We start from the raw sequence: 18852 nt of genomic DNA on the forward strand, positions 1-18852 counted from the left end.
GACAGAGAGAGAGCAGGGAGCACAGAGACAGAGAGAGAGGAGTCAGAGCGAGAGAGAGAGAGTAGTAAGACCGAGAGAGAGACAGCAGAGGGTGAAGAAGAGGAAGAGAGGAAATGTAACAAGCGTGAATGCAAAACACGGGGCTGGGAGATCATATATAGGTTTTAAAATCGTGGTTGTGAATCACAATTTTACTTAATGAAAAAAGAATTTGCCAAAAAACGTGGTTTAGAAAAGCGATTTCAGAACAAATTTTTTTTGATAAAATTGTGGTTGTAAACTGCGAGTTCAGAACAATTTTTTTTTTCATAAAAGCATGGTTTTAAACAGCGAATTCAGAACAAATTTTTTTTTGGATAAAATCGTGGTTTGTAACAGCGAGTTCAAAAGGAAAAAAAATTAATTAAAAGCGCGTTTTGTAACCGCGATTTCTTAATCAAAGTCACTTTTTGTAACCACAATTTTAAGTCTTCCCCACTTTTACACGAGAGAGGCGTATATATGTTGAAATCGTGGTTCACAACAACGATTTAGCCTATTTTGAAAATTCTTTCAAAACTAGGCTTAGTTTGAGAATTGACTTACTATTTTGGCTTATTTAGGGAAATGGCCCAAAGTCTTATAATTAACTCAGGACAAGATAACAAGAGCCTGCGTGCCAAACAGAGCCCAAAATCACGTTTGATTACAGAGCTCGACTCGAGCGCCGCAGAAGGAGGCAGGCAGGGTTTTTCCAACTTTCTGTGCGAGTGTTTTTGTATGTAGAAGGAAGGAAGGAAGGAAGTGTCTTATCTTCTTCGTTATTCTGTCTCTCTCTGTTTCTTCGTTCAGATTTCCAACAAGAGTAGAGTAGAGTAGAGTAGATTCGAGCATCTCGCAGACCCCAACAATGGCTTCCATTCTATCAAAGAAGAAGAAGAAGAATAACAAGAGAGAGAAATACAGTATTTCAGAGCTGAAAACCCTAGGCCACCAGCTTCTGTCTTCCAGGGCTCACATCAACAACCTACCTCTCCTCATGAGCTTCGTCTGCTCCGGTACCTCTCCGCCGCACTACGCCCTCGAAGCTCTTCTCTCCGTTCAGTCTTTCTTCACTCCTATCCTCCCCGACCTTCCTTCCCACCCCCAAGGCGACCCCCAAGATCCCGAATTCATCTACCGCACTTGGCTCCGATCCAAGTTCGATGATTTTGTCAATTCCCTCATCGATATTGCCGTATCTCCCCAATCCGAAGAAGCTCTCAGGGTAACATTCATTCATTGATTTCCATCTTCTTCTCCAGGCACCGTCAATTTAATTTGTCATTTTTTTTTTTTGGAATATAATTTTATTAGGAACTTGTGTTGGATACGATAATGGAGTTCGTCAAGGTTGGGAATGGGGGAAGGTTTCACTCCTCTATATACCACAGGTTTATTTACAGCATTGTAAGTTTGTTGCTTCATTTTTCTCAACTAATAATTGTATCAGTCTTAACTTTTCTACTTTCCGTTGTTGTTGTTGTTGTTGTTGTTGTTATTATTGTTGTCACATACCCCTAATTCCATTTCTCGTTTTGCTTCCATTTTCAGCTTCATTCAACTGTGGGAATTGAAATTTTCTTAGATTTACTTGTGTCAAAGTACTTCAACTACATTGACATCCGGTATGTATGTGTACACCATTATCTTCACTTGTTGCTCTCTTCTCCTTCTCCTTCTCCTTCTCCTTCTTGGGGGATTCATAATTTTTACATGGTTACATATTTATGAACCAACACTTGTTATTTTAGGGCTATCGGTAACACAATATCAATTCATGCTGTGTATATTTGATGGCTTAGATTTTTATCACACTCAGTTGAAATGCATGCGGTGTATATACATTTATTTGTATATACTTTTAAGTAACATAAATTTTGTTATTATTATTATGAATAAAGCTTCGTAGCTCGAATCTCTCTCCCCCCGAATCCCCTGACCACCCAAAACGACCGTTTTGGGCAGTTTTTTATTTATTTATTTATTTATTTTTCCTTATGTCGGAAAACAGAGAGAGAGAGAAGAGAGAAGAAGAGAGAAAGAGAGAGAAAGAGAAGAGAGGGGAAGAGGGAATGGAGAGAGAGAGGGTCGGCAATCGCAGCCCGGCCCAGTTTTTTCTGGATCTGAAATGAAGGGAAAAAAAAAAAAAACTGTTGGCTGGTGTTGATGATGATGATGGTGATGTTGATGAACATGTTGTTGTTGATGATGAATGGGGTGGGTTTGATCTCTCTCTCTCTTTCTCTGCTCTGCCCCTTTCCTTTCTTCTTCTTCCTCTTCTTCTTTTTTGCCCTCTTCTTCTGCGTTATTGAAAAAAAAATAAAAATAAATAAATAAATTCGGGGGATTCGGGGGCTTCCAATTCGAGCTACGTAGCACGGTTGTATTATTATTATTATCAAGGGATGATTGAACCTTAGAAGTACAAAATCATGGAGCATGCTCCATGTATCCAAGTACCAATACATGACATGTTATCCAGGAACAATCTCTAATCTTCTTCTGAATAAAAAACTTACCCACACAACTTTTTTGGATAACTTTTTGCACGACATGTGAATGTCGTCCACACATTCACCAAGTTGTGCACTAGGTGGTGCATGTAGTATTGTCGTTTTCTCAATTACATATGGTAAACACCTAGGAAGTATGGATATCAATACGAAATATGTATACGGCAATAAGACAAAAAAGAAGAAGATATATGTATGGTTAGGATACGTTTGTAAAAAATGTATTTAAATTTTTTTTATTACTAGTGAGTAGCACATAAGCTGAAGAATGTTGAGAAATTATAATATAATTTCATAATATTAATCTTTAAGAATTAAGTATTAGTTTAGGCCAATAGCTAGTTTACTTTTTAATTTTCAATTGGTCTTGTAAATGTTTCATTTTAATATCAAGTGTAGTATGTTTATATTACAATAATAGACCAATCCACAATTTGTTCGTATTTTTCCATTTTGTACTAGTCAAAAATGCCGTATGCAAGTTTACTTGTTTATTTTATTGATGGTATTAATTTTACTATTGTTATATTCTTTTGTTAATCATTATGTTATGTGTAGTAATAGGGGACACGCATGATACAATAAGGATACACCAATATAACAAATTCTATTACTTTAGCTCACCATGTTCTTTTTATTAAAAAACTAAGCAAAGTATTGGAAAAATATTCTTGCATTTATCCTCTCAATTATATTATAATGCTATGCAAGAAATGTTATTCTAATTTTGTAAAAGAAGTAATACATGACTCGGAGTATCTGATACTTCAAAATTAAGTATCCGATATTTCAAAATTAATGAAAATTAAATTAAGAAGTATCCAATACTTTTGTTAAGTATCGTATACGTATCTGCGAGTATCTAAGGAGTGTTGGTATCCAATACAGATATGTCTACCTTTTAGAAGTATCCGTGCTTCATAGGTAAACACAAAGTAAAATGCAATGTCCAAGCAACTCAGCCTCAACTTGCTTCCATTTTTGGATTAGTTATATTTAGAAACCCAGTTTTGGAACTTTGAATTCTGAAAATTCTATCTCATGCTACAGGCTTATCATTTTTGCATAAATTTTATTTTGCCTTTCATTGATTTAATTATTGTCTGGGATAAATTTTAGGGGAATATCGTACCTATAAGTATATAAGTTTCCAAATGAAATTTTGTTGATGGATACTATAATTCCTTCTTGGTACAGTTGTTTTACTTACATCACTGTAGAAAAGTTGGCTCGAACTCTGGAGGCGAAAGACATTTCTGGTACTTCTTCTGCATACTTGTTAATTGTGTTAGTAATTTTCAAATTCAGGCATCAACCTTTTGTTTTCTTAGTTATTCTTTTATTACATTTTATACTCATAGTTTTGTTATTTTCTAATCTGGTCTACAATTTCCCTCCTCTATAGACAATAAAATTGTGAGTGTAGACGGCCACAACAAAAGTCATTCAAGAACAAGGTTAGTGTTACTTTTATAGACAGCCCTTTCTGTGCAGATTAACCATTTCTCTAATCTTTGCTCTCCTCTTCTTTGTGATAAGATTTGGATGTGAAATAAATTAAATGAGTGGTTACGCGGTGCTTGATTTCACATGAATGGTATTTGTAGTGAAGCCTGCTTCACATAGTCACATGGTTGCTCGAACGTGTTGCATGTGCAATTGAAGTGTTAGGTGGTTTGATGACTGGCATTGTTCTCTGTTTGGCTTTTAAATACATTAGAAATTTTCAATTTCGCTTTTTTATGTAGACATGGGTCATTTTAGAATTTTGTTCTAGTGAACCTAGCCTATATTAAAAAAAAAAAAAAAAAAAAAAAACTGAAGTCTTGCTGGTGTGTTGCAGTGTAGAGCTCCCTATTCACAAGATATATCGTATCTTATCACACATCCCCCCTTTAGAAGGCACGGATGAGAAAGCTGAACATGAGATGTGGAATGGATCAGGTGACTCCCTGCTTCTGTTTAATATGGAATTTGTATTTCTCTCTATTTTCTATTTTACAATACTTCATTTCTGTTGTTATACATTATTAGGATGCATCAAATCTGTGAATTCTGGTCTTTAGCTTGGAATTAGATGGCAAAAACATAATTTTACTTCTGTCTATTTGCCTGGGACAAGTGCTGACTAGATGTAACATGTTGCTTTCAATTTGAATTTTGCTTATACAATGCAAGGTGTGTCGAATTATGGTTATTCTAGGCATGCGGCATTACAAGGAATTCTTTCTTTTTCTTCCCTAAGATGAGAAGGTTTTAAGCTGCTCCCAGAATGTGGTTTCTTCTGAACTTCTCCTAATATTTGTTAAGATTAGAACTACTAGTAAACAAAACATTCTTTGGCAACATATTATGGTTAGAGTGGAAAACATACACTAGTGCACACACACATGCCTATATGTTCATGTATATCATCAGTGCATTTTGTTGTATACGTATGTGCTACATAGTGACATTTTTTGATATTTAATTTTTTTAATTATTTAAAGAATAAGGATTGTGAGGTTCAAGCCTTATGCCACGGAGCTCCTACTATTTCATGCTTGAAGAGCTGTCCTTTCCCTAAATGGCAAGCTTATAATTGTGTTTATACATATATATGTATGTTAGACAGACTTTAACACTAATTTTCTTTTTCTAAATTTCCTCTGCTGTATCTGTTCATGGTTCTTGTTAGTTTTACCTTGCTCTTGAATGACCTTCTAGTTTTGTGGCAACAAGATTCTTATGTTTGTTTCTTTTTGATTAGGAGTCTTTGTTAAAGAACGTGATCGCAAAGAGCATTCTCAACATCCAAAAGCAGATGATAAACAGAACAAGGTGGAGCAATCTAGCAGTAACGTATCTTGTTGAATTATTGGATTATCCCAAGTTTCTTTTTTCCCTTCTAGAAAAGAGATTTTTTTGTTCAGTAACTATGTATTCCAAACCAATCTCATACTGATAATTTATTGTCTTTGTTTTTCTTATTTTCTTTAGAACTGTTTTGTTTTTACACCTAAGTAATACGCAAAAAGTATTTCTGGTTCTTGTAATACTTTATTTGCAGTACCAATGTTTTAGGATTTTACTGTTTTCAGGTATTGTCTGCAGTTAATATTGCTAAAAAGATGAAATTGAAGTTTACTAAAGCTTGGATATCATTTCTTAGGTTACCACTCCCGGTTGATTTGTACAAGGAGGTAAACCTCGTAGTGACAGTTACTTCTTGCTCTTGTGCATATTGATTGTTTAATTTGTTTTTTATTGTTTGGATCCAATTAGACCCTTGGTGCATGGTTTGATTTGTCTTCACTATTGATTTTTAGACTGACTTTCTAATTTCTCTCTCTATGCTTATTTTGAGCCAATAAAGTGAATTCATTATTGGATTTGAGTTGATCTTTCAGACTTCACTAACTCTAAACTGCTTTTTGGTAATGATTGGTTTAAAAACGCGTCTTTCCCTTAGCCTCATGCTGCCAGTTATGCCCATCTGACTCTTCATTCATATTACATTATGTAGCTTTTTCTTTGTTCTTTTGAGTTATTAGTTTCATTTAATCCTTATCACAACTTTCTTATGACGTGTGTTTCCCTGCCTGTCTTCTGATGTTCAGGTTCTTGTTACTCTTCATCAGGCAGTCATCCCTTATTTGTCGAACCCAATCATGTTATGGTGAGCCCGCATGCTGAGATATCGTTTTCTTTTCTAAGCTTTCTTACTTAATTTATGCTTACATCTGATACTTTACCTCACAATATGCAGTGATTTTCTGACAAGATCATATGACATTGGAGGTGTTATCAGTGTCATGGCTCTTAGCAGCTTGTACATTCTTATGACACAGCATGGCCTTGAGTATCCTGACTTCTATGAGAAGCTTTATGCACTATTGGTACCCTCTATCTTTATGGCAAAGCATCGGGCAAAATTTTTTGAGGTGATCTTTTGTGGTTTATAATTAATTGTTTTGTAAACTAAAAATATTTAGGCCAATTTGGGTGTCGTGTTCATTTCTCAGTAGTCTAGTGAAAATCTGAATCTTAATATGTTATTGGGATACTTTTGAGTTTTGCTTATAAACATTCTCCATTCAATAGCCAGGTGACATCTACGAATTATGTGTTTGTGCATGTGTGTGTGTGTATCTACACAGTACAGTCAATGGTGGATACAGGGAGGAGCTGGTGGGGACAACCACCCCCCCCCCCCCCCCCCCCCCCCCCCCCCCCCCCCGGCGGCAGAACTTACATATTTTTATATGTACTAATTCGTAGAATTCTGTAATTAATTAACTCCCTGTCCCAAATTATTTGTCCGGCATGAAAAATGATAACTTAAAAATAATGTATTCTCGCACGAAAATTTTCAAATGTTTTTCACTAATTGAAAGATCTCATGAAGTACTTCTAATTTGTGAAAATTTTTTTTTTTTTTGAAAATTTTGACACAAACTCATTATTTTTAAGTTTTTGTTTTCTGTACTAGACAAATAATTTGGGACGGAGGTAGTAATAATTATCTTGATGTTGGCCTTGTTCACCTAGTAACTCTTCAACTTATTTTATATTCAATCATAATTGTACTCCTTCCTACTTGAAACTACTATAATATATGATGATAGTAATTCCAATAATTGTTAGACATGGATTGTAGGGGTCTCCCATGAGTTTTATTTTGAGCCAAGTTATTAAATGGGTCATTATATATAGGTCAAAAGTCTAAATTTCTTATTTTGATATTGAAGTAGAATTAGAAGTCATTAAAATTTTTTATTATGATTGAAGTAGAATTGAAAGTTATAGTTGGTCTAGAATATTAGTAGTTGCTAAATAATTTTAGTTGCTAAATAATTTTAGTTTCTAAATTTGAGTTATAGTCCTTACAAAATTAGGAGAGTCATTAGCCTATAAATGTATGTGTAATCTCAATAATTCAATAAAGGAGTTAATATTATGAAAATTCGAAATTGTGTTTGTGTGATTGGCCTATCTCTAGTGAGGGTGAAGCCCCCCCCCCCCCCCCCCCCCCCCCCCCCCCCTCTTCTATCAGCACCATGAGCAGTTATTATGGTCAACATATTGATTAAGCAACCAAGTTGAAAATGAACTTAATTGATTGTAGGACTTCTTAATATGGCAGCTGCCCTTTCTGTGAGCAATGGTTTTGGATTGGCGGTTATTGGTTTGTTTTAATTAATGTTACATAGCAGAATAAAAATGCCAACATGGCATGTAAAAAAATGTTAAAAAAAAGCTAACAAAGTAACATAGGTGGCATAAAAAACATTATAATTGGAATTAATTGTTAAGGAGTGTTAGATTGGGAATACTTTTTATTTTATTTTATAAAATAGTGTTATTTTGAACAAAAGAACTCATTTTATTTTGGGCTGAATTTTCTAACTTTTGCAATATATTATATGCAGCTTCTTGATTCATGCCTAAAATCACCACTTCTTCCGGCATATTTAGCTGCTGCTTTTGCTAAGAAATTGAGCAGACTGTCACTTTCAGTTCCTCCGTCAGGAGCGTTGGTCGTTATTGCTTTGATTCACAACCTTTTACGGAGACATCCTTCAATCAACTGTTTGGTTCATCGGGTAGCAATTTGCACTTAAGTTCTTGTATCAACGTTATTGTTTGTCTTTGAAATCTTTGCAAAATATATATGACATCATGGTTGTTGGATTCGTGCAAATGAAACTGGGGACTTATGCTGTGCATAATATTATTAGGCATGCAAACACACAAACTGTGACTCTCTCTCTCTCTCTTCAAATGCTAGAACAAAATACATGTTCTCAATGTTTTCATAATAGCAAAATTAGCATAAATTTTTAAGTTGACCAAAGGATTTATTTACTTTGGAGTCCCAGGGTACGTCATTGATAGTAATGCATGTAGTGAAGGTAAATCGAATGTTAAAATTATGAAGATATACTATTCATTTGCTATAGGGCTTTGTGCCGGAGAATAGAGAGGTACAAGATGAGCAAGGATGAAGTGGTATTATTGATTCATATTGTGGAAAATTATGCCTAGGTCACAGCTAAAGTGGCCATTGTTATCTTGAATCGACCATTTGTGAACATTGCTAATATAGTTAAAGCAAAGTGCATGAAGTGGAGAAATTTGTTTACTGCAGTGTGTGAATGATAAATATGTTTTGAATTGCAAGGAAATTTCATATGATAGGTAGAAACTGCTCATGCTTTATAGAACAGTGAGCTGGAGAATTCTGAAGTTGATAGGTAGACGCTACTCACTCTTTCATGTCTCAACTGAAATGGAATATTTTACATTTCTTTAAGTTTAGAGATTTTATTATATTTTACAATTCTTAAAAGTTTAGAGATTTGAGTTTACTTGGGTTGGACCATGTTCTCCTTATATCTATTTGATCTTTTGATTATTTTTTACTCTTTATGTATCTTAGCAGCATTCAGAAGAGCTTGGGCTCAGCATTTTTTAATATTTTCTATTTGAGAACGAGGAAGTTTCGATATTTGTGCAGGAGAATGGTGATGGAACTTCTAGGGATGATTCTAGAGTGGAGGATGGTGAAACTGAGGACTCCTGTACCAAACCAGAAATATCTACAAAACCAGAAATATCTAGTAAAAAATCAGGGATTGATCATTTCAACAATGAGGAAAGTAATCCTGTAAAAACTGATGCAATGAGTAAGTTTCTGCTTCGAGATTTGTAAATTTTCATGTATTTGAATAAATTGCTTTGCCCCAACCCATGCCACCAGCACCACCATGAACATATGTGCAGTACACCCACAGAGTTGAGGTTGGGTAGGGGGGATTGACTGTCAAAGCATGTTGAATTTTTAACTTGATGCATCTTTATTTTTCTGTCTTTTCTTAGATATATAGAAATCTCCTTTTTCTGTGTGATGCTTCTACACTGAACGACTACGAGTATGTTCTATTGTTTGACTCGGCTTCTATATTTTAAAACAATATATATATATATATATATATATATATATATATATATATATATATATATTCCATTATATAAAGCACACAATTCAGAACATGTTTTGAAGCTATGACATGCATTTTCTCATATCCAAATTATTCTTATGCAAATAAATCTTTAATATGCTTACACGCTTTTGTGTTTTTGTCTGAGTTTGGAAGACCTTGTAATGGCGAGTACTTTCTTGAACCTGCTTCTGTTGTTTCTCTCTGTCTGTTTCTATATCTCAAAACAATATATATATTCTATTATATAAAGCACACAATTCAGAACAAGTTTTGAAGCTATGTCACGCATTTTCTCATATCCAAATTAACCTTATGCAACTGCTCAGATGACAGTTACAGCCATCTTTTCTGTACATGCATCGCACTTGTGTGTAGCCTTCTAGTATATATTTATAAATGAGGACATTGAGATGGATCGATATTGTCAATCCCAACTAATTGGGAGTAGACTTTATTGGTAGCTAGTCACCTTGAGTACTTTGTTGATCCATTCAGCTTTCTGGCCTGTGAGAAGGATGCACAGATTGAAGCAATTTTCAGTTTAATGCTTCCATGTGGCTTATGGATATTTGATGTCTTTTTGTCTGCTATTATCTGTTATGGAGTCTACAAAAACCCGGGAGTCCTACTTATTGACAATTACGGGGCCCTACAAATTTGTACCTTTTATACCATGTTATTCGTTTGATTTCACTATTTAGTTGGTAACTGTCCTGCCTTCATCAGTCTGCAAATGTCCTGTATGATTAATGTATAAATTTTCATTCTTCTTGACTGCTATTCTTCTTTTCTTGTTAGCATTTTATGTCTTTCAGAAGAAAAAAATGCCTAACAATTGACAACATGTGTGCAGGAAGTTCTCTTTGGGAGATTGATACCCTCCGTCACCACTACTGCCCACCTGTATCAAGGTGCATGCTTTAACCTGATCATCTCTGTTTCCTCTCTTGAATGTGCTTGCTTGTTTGCATTCTTTAGAATAATGTGTTTTAATTACATTGTTTGGCATTTCCTTTTCATTGACAATACCTTCTTCTTTTTTTAGATTTGTTTTGTCCCTTGAGAATGATTTGACAGTAAGAAGCAAAACGACTGAAGTTGCGGTTAAAGATTTCAGTTCTGGTTCATATGCAACAATATTTAGAGCAGAGGTATATTTGCATCTATTTACACAAGAAAAAGAAAAAGAATATTCAATTATGCTTTCATTAACGTGATTCAATTCAAATAAAGACTTAATCCACTTGCAGATTGGACGAAGGGTAAAACAGGTTCCACTTGCATTCTACAAGGCAACTCCCAGCTCTTTGTTCTCGGAGTCTGATTTTGCTGGTTGGACTTTCAAATATAAAGAAAATGGCGAGTTATTTACTAGTGGTGTTGATAACAAAAACATAGACATATCTGAAGATCACGATCATGGTTCTGCAAAGCGCCAGCGAATTGAGTGCTCGTGAAGCAAGTGGCGTCTTTATTGTTATAAAGTTTTGACTTATTGACAATGTCTATTTTGTAGCTTATATGCTTGGAAGGCGTTTACTTGGTTCTTGTTCCATTTTTCATATTTCTCTACAATGCCTTTTCTTTTCTTTTCTTTTCTTTTCATTTTTAATAGATGTTAATGTAATTGGAGTTGCAAATATTTCACTTATCAATGGATCCATTCTTGTGGGGATTTTTGTCAAACGGTTGTTAATACGAGTAATAATAGTGATAGTTGTGAGTATAATAATTTTTTGGAAGACAATGAAACATTGAGATTCAGTCTCTAAATATTTTTATTCTAATTTATATTTAGTTGTACGAATGTCTTGAGATTTTCTTTTTCTCAACATTATATGATTGAAAATATATTAGAACAAATGGACAACAAAAATTGGCTGGCCTAATTTAGAATCATCTTTCCTCTGTGTGTGTGTGTGTATATCTATATATATGTCAAATAGACATTGTCTTTCCTAATTTAGAATCCCTAACATTTCATTTGAGGACTTGTTGGGTAATACATGCAGTTGAACCGTTGGTGTTTGAATTTAGTTATAGTTTTGAATGTATATATTCAATTTCAATTGCACTGAGCCATCCTAATCCAATCACAATCTGAGCTCAAAAGCTCAAAAAATATAATTTAGTTGAAGTTGAGGTACGTAAGCAGTGAATAATATAATGCAGGCATTCTTTGGTGGGACTGCCTACTTGTGACCTTAACAACAGTGCACATGCTTGAGATGACTTGCCGTCTCCACATCCTACCCCCCAACAATGCCAAGCTGATGTACCAATCAAAGGCCATGCTGCTTTATATATACATATATATATCCTGCAATCAGAATGAGAGAGCAGTGCTGGAATTATTGGTTAATTGAGCACAGGAAATTAATATGGACGAGAAGTTTGAATCAAAAGGAAGAGTATGCGTGACGGGTGCTTCTGGTTTTATCGCCTCTTGGTTGATCAAGAGACTTCTCTTGTCTGGGTATCGTGTCATTGGAACAGTTAGGGACCCCGGTATCTGTCTCTCCCTCTCTCTCTCACTGAAATCAAAAATTGCATTTTGTGTATATTGTAATTAAAGTTGATTTGCTATGAATATGCAGGAAACAATGAGAAATTGGGGCATCTGTGGAGGCTGGAAGGAGCCAAGGAGAGACTTGAGTTGGTGAGGGCTGATCTAATGGAGGAGGGCAGCTTTGACGACGCAATCATGGGATGTCACGGTGTCTTCCATATTGCTTCCCCTGTTTTGGGCCAACCATCTTCTGATCCAAAGGCATGTTCGTGTTAATAGACCCTTCATTCAATCATTCAATCTATAAGCATGTTCCTGTTAGCATTGTATATACATCACGTTTATATATATATTTGAAGTGGTGCAATATTATTGGAATAGGCTGAAATCTTGATACCTGCAATTGAGGGTACATTGAACATATTGAGTTCATGTAAGAAGAATCCATCATTAAAGCGAGTGATTCTCACCTCGTCTTCTTCAACTGTAAGGGCAAGAGATGATTTCGACCCAAATGTGCCTTTGGATGAATCATCTTGGAGTTCTGTGGAGCTCTGCGAAAGACTCCAGGTTAATCATATTATCTTAATTATCCAATTGAAATTATTTTCCAACATTGCAATTTTACTATATGGGTCTGCTTCCATGTACACAGCAAAACAAATTATAATATCCCACTACGCATTTTGAAGCTCATCACACCAGCCTCTTACCTGCAGCTGCATTAACTAATAAATATTTATATATATGGCCTTCATCTCATAATTGGTTTATTATATATGAAGATTTGGTATGCTTTATCAAAAACCCTGGCTGAGAGGACTGCGTGGGAGTTCTGCAAAGATAACAAGATTGATCTGGTGACCGTTCTCCCCTCATTTGTTGTTGGACCTAGTTTGTCACCTCATTTGTGTACTACCGCATCTGATGTCCTCGGCTTGCTTGAAGGTAGTAATTAATGCATTCCCCTGTTGCTGACCAACTCGCTAGCTCGTTGCTATTTTTCTCCACTTTCAAAAGTTCAGTCAGTGGCGTTAAGGAATGTTATCTTGTTACTTGTATTTGTAACCAAACTGGAGTTTGGAAGCACACTAATTTACTTATTTGACTTACAGTTTGGTTGTGTTTGATCTTTCGAATAAACAAATAGGAAAGACTGAGAAATTTCATTGGCATGGAAGGATGGGATATGTGCACATTGATGATGTAGCACTCTGCCACATCCTTGTTTATGAGCATGAAAATGCACATGGACGATACCTTTGTAGCTCAATTGTTGTCGACAATAATGAGCTTGTTTCCATGTTGTCTCGACGCTATTCAACATTACCCATTCCCAAGAGGTTGGCATTGTTTTCTCAGTAAAGATTAATGTTATCAACATTAAACTGTTCTATTTTAGATTATTAGTTTGTAAAACCTTTCATTGCTCTTGTAATATTGATGTTCCAAGGTCCAAATCTTTTTCTTTTTTTTTTTTTGGGAACATTTTTGAAGTGAAAACATGCATAATATTAAAATTTATAAAAGTTTGGATGAAAATATTCAATTTGCGTGACAAGAGAGAATTTATTATCTTATGATCAAGGGAGGGGGGATTTATATGTAGCAATTATGTATGTATTGTATGTGTACGTGGATTAGTGATTGATGAGCTGATGATTTTTACATGTGGCTTATATTTCAGATTCCAGGCACTTGATAGGCCATATTATGAGCTGAATACTTCTAAATTGAGAAGTTTGGGATTCAAGTTCAAGTGTATCGAAGAGATGTTCGATGATTGCATTGCTTCTTTAATGGCGCAAGGACATCTTTGTTTAGCCTAGTCTAGTTACAACTACTAACAACTTCCTACAATATTTTGAATATGAACTTTTTCTTACTCTGACATCGATCGAATTTTAAAGTTTACTTCTTGTAGTTCACACCTTCCTTCTAATATTTTCAATGATTTATTATGAATAAGAATAATATATATATGTTTCCCCTCCCTCTACAAATTCATGCTATAAATGGAATGCATGGTGAACAAAAAGAAATTGTGCTCTAGAAATTGAAATTTGTGGGCGGTCTAATATGAATTCACATAGTAATGTCAATTTTTTGTTATTTTTTGTCCCATTTGTGTACTCTCTACCGAGACATGTAAATCTCTATGTATTTTTTTTTTTTTTGGTGTGTATGGATGTGTTTAATATTTTTGCCTAAATCTCCAAATTTAGAGATGTTAAATTTATTTGAAAGTTTGTGGTAGTTTAGTATTTCAAAATTCGATGTCTTTAAAAAAAAAAATTCTCCATGTAATTTTTTATTTTATTATGTTTTATTTGACATACACTACAGAGATTAACAAATGAAACTCATTGATTTAATACCCCATCATATTTATCAAAGAGAGTCCTAATTTCAAAATTACATAAATTATTAAGATTTTTAAAAAAATAAATTTTACTAATTTAAATAGAACTTTCGGTGTCATTTTGTTATTATGATACCCACATACCACTACCAAAATAATCTCCATCATGATTGGTTGGTTGAGGATTTATGGCCTTAAATAATATGATTAATATTAATAGTGAGGAATTATCAATATATAGAACTAGCGTAAAATTGGTTCTATGCATGAGCAAGTAACAAAATGTAATAAATAATACTAAACATGTTAAAAATTAACTAAAAACTATAATATTAATTTAGATGAGTATTTAAATAATAGATTTGAGTGATTTCACTATATTTATATAGATGTGCAGGATTAATTAATTTTTTTGAAATATACTCATTCGAATAAACTCAATTAAAAAGGAAGAGTAGGAGTGAGATTCTATAAATATAAGATAAAAATAAAAAATAAAAATAAAAATTAAGTTTAAATTTGAAGATGAATATAGAAAGAGAAAATTATGTGGCACGTGACTTTCCTCATATTGGAAACGGCACGACCAAGCTGTGTGGCTCACGCGCATTAAAAACACCTCTCACCTCCACCTTTTAACACTAACACAAACAACCAAACAATTCTATGTCTACTAATAAATCAGCTCCATGCATTTGATCATTGAAATTGTTCCGTTGGATTGGACAATGAGACTGGCTTCTCTCCATTCCTCCATTGAGCTAGAGAGGTACTGTGGGACTCAGTGGACTCCTTTTTTAGTCTTGTTTCTATAATTTGAGTCATTCATATTTTAAGATTTATTGATCATATCATCCTTACAAAAAATCAAGTTAATCGGATAACGACAATTACATGTTCGGATCAATTTTGTAAAAAAAAGTAAACGATGAGAAAATAAACGGTTTATACAAAATTAATCCAAACACGTGTTTTCCGTTATCCAATTTGATTTTTTTAATAGAAATAATATATTCAATAAATTTTAAAATATAAACGATTCGAATCATGGAAAAATATAAAAACTTGCCCACTAGGCCAGACTGGACGACCCAGTCCGATGGAAGATTGGAGAGAGTCCGATAACACGTCTGATAGTTGCTCCAAGTTACTGATAAGAGAATTAATTTTCTTGAGTCCAATAACGCGTGATAATTGCGCCTTGTTATTCATAATGAGAAAAGCTAGAAATCATGAAATTTTTTTCATGAAAATGATTATGAAAGATTTGTGACCCTCGGATTGCCTTAATTAGTGTGTGGTGCTTTAGGAAAAAGTTAGGGACCATGAAAATTTTTTTATGAAAATGATCATGAAAAATTTATGATCCTTGGATTACTTTGATTAGTGTGTAGTGCTTTATTCTAAGTGTAATCAAAGAGTTACAAAGCTTTCATGATTATTTTCATGAAATTTTTTTCATGATACCTAACATTGTTGGGTGCTTTATTTTAAGTGTAATCTAAGGGTCATAAATCTTTCATGATCATTTTCATAAAATTTTTTTCATGATACCTCACATTGCTCATTGATAATTGCGTCTGATAATTGCTCCTAGTTATTAATTGTGTTGGTCATCCATCCAAACTAGGATCCTAGTTATTAATTGTGTTGGTCATCCATCCAAACTAGGAAACTAGGATTTACACTAGTATATATACACTACACAGCTTCGTTTATAGTGACTTCTTTCCTTGGATTGGTGTTCACGGTTTAATAACGTGATTCATTCTTGGTGGTCTTCACATATCATACACTTGGTGATCTTCGGTAGTCTTCTTCTTCTTCTTCTTCTACGTTGGGTTGGTGTATTTGATTTTCATTGCATATTAGTAATATGATGTTACACACTCGGGTTCGCTCATCTTCATTTGGTGGATTCGGCTTTATTGATATGGAGACGACAACTCCGTGGTTGCCGTTGCCGACACCAATACCTCCACGTCCACCTCCGTGGTTCCCTACGTTCCTGTCTACTGACGATGAACAACCTTTGATCATCCTTAAGTTTCTTCAACACTCTCTCGCAACAGAAAAATGGTGTATATGGAAAAAACCAAAAATCGGCTGGATTAAATTAAACACTGACGGATCTATACGTGGTGGTCGAAATAATGTTAGGACTACAAGTTATGGTGGTCTTCTACGTGATTACAATGGTCTTCCCATTTGTGCTTATGTCTCCTCAGTTCTTCCTCCCAAAGATGTACATAACATCTTCGTAGTCGAATTATGGGCCATATGGAGAGGTCTCATGCATGCGTTCAAACTGGGTATTAAATATATTTGGATCGAGTCTGATTCGTTGAGTGTCGTCAAAACAATTAAGAAAGAGCAACAGTGCTTTCATTCAACGGCTAATAGCGGATTGGACCACATTTGGCGACTTCTAAACAAGTTTGACCAATTCGAAATTTCTCATTCATGGCGTGAATCTAACCGGGCTGCGGACTTTCTCGCGAAGATGGACCTTGGAGTTAATGATGCTGTTCTGCAGCCGGTTGATTTTCCAGAAAGCCTGATCGATATTATCAATGAGGATGCTTGTGGAAAGTTGTACATGAGAAGCAAGAAAGATTAGTTATGGTTTTGTTATAGTGATTTGTAATATTATTGTACAATCACAATTTGTTGTGTATGTACATCCTCAAATTTGAATATAATATTAGGGTTGTGTTTTTATTTTGGAAATTTTCTCAACCGCAAGGGCAAGAGATGATTTCGACCCAAATGTGCCTTTGGATGAATCATCTTGGAGCTCTGTGAAAGACTCCAGGTTAATTATATTATCTTAATTATCCAATTGAAATTATTCCAACATTGGAATTTTACTATATAGGCCTGCTTCCATGTACCAGCAAAACAAATTATAATATCACACTACTTATTTGAAACTCATCACCCCAGCCTCTTACCTGCAGCTGCATTAACTAATATATATTTATATGTATGGCCTTCATCTCATAATTGGTTTATTATATATGAAAGATTTGGTATGCTTTATCTAAAACCCTAGCTGAGAGGACTGCACGGGAGTTCTGCAAGGATAACAAGATCGATCTGGTGACCATTCTCCCCTTGCCATTTTTTTTCACTTTCAAAAGTTCAGTCAGTGGTGTTAAGTAACTGTTATCTTGTTACTTGTATTTGTAACCAAACTGGAGTTTGGAAGCACAATGACAGTACTACTTATAAACCCTTCACTAATTCACTTATTTGACTTACAGTTTGGTTGTGTTTGATCTTTCAAATAAATAAATAGGAAAGACTCAGAAATTTCATTGGCATGGAAGGATGGGATATGTGCACATTGATGATGTAGCACTCTGCCACATCCCTGTTTATGAGCATAAAAATGTGCATGGATGATACCTTTGTAGTTCAGTTGTTGTCGACTATCCAACATTACCCATTCCCAAGAGGTTGGTATTGTTTTCTCAGTAGAGATTAATGTTATCAACATTAAACTGTTCTATTTTAGATTATTAGTTTGTAAAACCTTCAATTGCTCTTGTAATATTGATGTTCCAAGGTCCAAAATTTTTTATTTTATTTTTATAATTTGTAATTTTGACAACATTTTTGAAGTGAAAACATGCATAATATTAAAATTTATGAAAGTTTGGATGAAAATATTCAATTTGCGTGACAAGAGAGTATTTATTATCCTATGATCAAGGGAGGGGGGATTTATATATAGCAATTAAGTATGTATTAGATGTGTACATGGATTAGTGATTGATGAACTGAAACTGATGATTTTTACATGTGGCCTATATTTCAGGTTCGAGGCACTTGATAGGCCATATTATAAGCTGAGAAGTTTGGGATTCAAGTTCAAGTGTATCGAAGAGATGTTCGATGATTGCATTGCGTCTTTAATGGCGCAAGGACATCTTTGTTTAGCCTAGTCTAGCTACAACTACTAGCAACATCCTACGATATTTTGAATATGACCTTTTTCTTGCTCTGACATCTATCGAATTTTTTTAGTTTACTTCTTGTAGTTCACACCTTCCTTCTTGTAGTTCCTACAAATTCATGCTATAAAATAATGGAATGCACGGTGAAGAAAAAAAAATTGTGCTCTAGAAATTGAAATTTGTGAACTGTCTAATATGAATTCACATATTAATGTCAATTTTGTTGTTATTTTTTGTCCCTACGTGTACTCTCTACCGAGCTATGTAAATCCCTATATATGTTTTTCGGTGTATGGACGTGTTTAATAGTTTCACCTAAATTTTCGAATTTAGAGATGTTAAATTTATTTGAAAGTTTGTGGTAATTTAGTATTTCAAAATTTAATGTCTTTAAAAAAAATTCTCGAAATATTAAATTTATTATTTTATTATATTTTATTTGACATACACTACAGAGATTAACAAATTAAACAAAATTTATTTACTCATTGATTTAATA

General features: G+C 34.2%; 2 protein-coding genes and 1 pseudogene across 5 annotated transcripts; all 3 read left to right on the forward strand.

Annotated features, from left to right (window-relative positions):
- Positions 1-627: 627 nt before the first annotated feature.
- Positions 628-11206, forward strand: LOC114270796 (protein NUCLEOLAR COMPLEX ASSOCIATED 4). 4 transcript variants are annotated; one of them, XM_028212381.2, is made up of 15 exons: positions 628-1246; positions 1336-1428; positions 1573-1646; positions 3732-3793; positions 3940-3991; positions 4378-4478; positions 5284-5354; positions 5615-5716; positions 6134-6192; positions 6283-6457; positions 7946-8119; positions 9034-9202; positions 10374-10431; positions 10566-10671; positions 10771-11206. In XM_028212381.2, exons 1-15 carry the CDS (start codon positions 890-892, stop codon positions 10975-10977), a joined length of 1860 nt encoding a protein of 619 aa, XP_028068182.2. In that variant the 5' UTR covers positions 628-889; the 3' UTR covers positions 10978-11206. The 4 variants fall into 4 exon arrangements, with proteins under 4 accessions (XP_028068182.2, XP_028068184.2, XP_082724275.1 ...); XM_028212383.2 differs by lacking the exon at positions 1336-1428 and having other exon boundaries at positions 643-1246; XM_082868149.1 differs by lacking the exons at positions 3732-3793; positions 3940-3991 and having other exon boundaries at positions 643-1246.
- Positions 11207-11337: 131 nt separating this feature from the next.
- Positions 11338-14031, forward strand: LOC114270797 (tetraketide alpha-pyrone reductase 1). The gene is made up of 6 exons (XM_028212384.2): positions 11338-12028; positions 12118-12290; positions 12411-12599; positions 12815-12977; positions 13180-13372; positions 13717-14031. Exons 1-6 carry the CDS (start codon positions 11902-11904, stop codon positions 13856-13858), a joined length of 987 nt encoding a protein of 328 aa, XP_028068185.2. The 5' UTR covers positions 11338-11901; the 3' UTR covers positions 13859-14031.
- A 2863-nt stretch (positions 14032-16894) lies between these two features.
- LOC114270809 (tetraketide alpha-pyrone reductase 1-like) lies at positions 16895-18341 on the forward strand (annotated as a pseudogene).
- Positions 18342-18852: the final 511 nt, after the last annotated feature.

Source organism: Camellia sinensis, chromosome 5 (genome assembly GCF_055761805.1).
Source record: "Camellia sinensis isolate YWXY chromosome 5, ASM5576180v1, whole genome shotgun sequence".
NCBI classification, from domain to species: domain Eukaryota; kingdom Viridiplantae; phylum Streptophyta; class Magnoliopsida; order Ericales; family Theaceae; genus Camellia; species Camellia sinensis.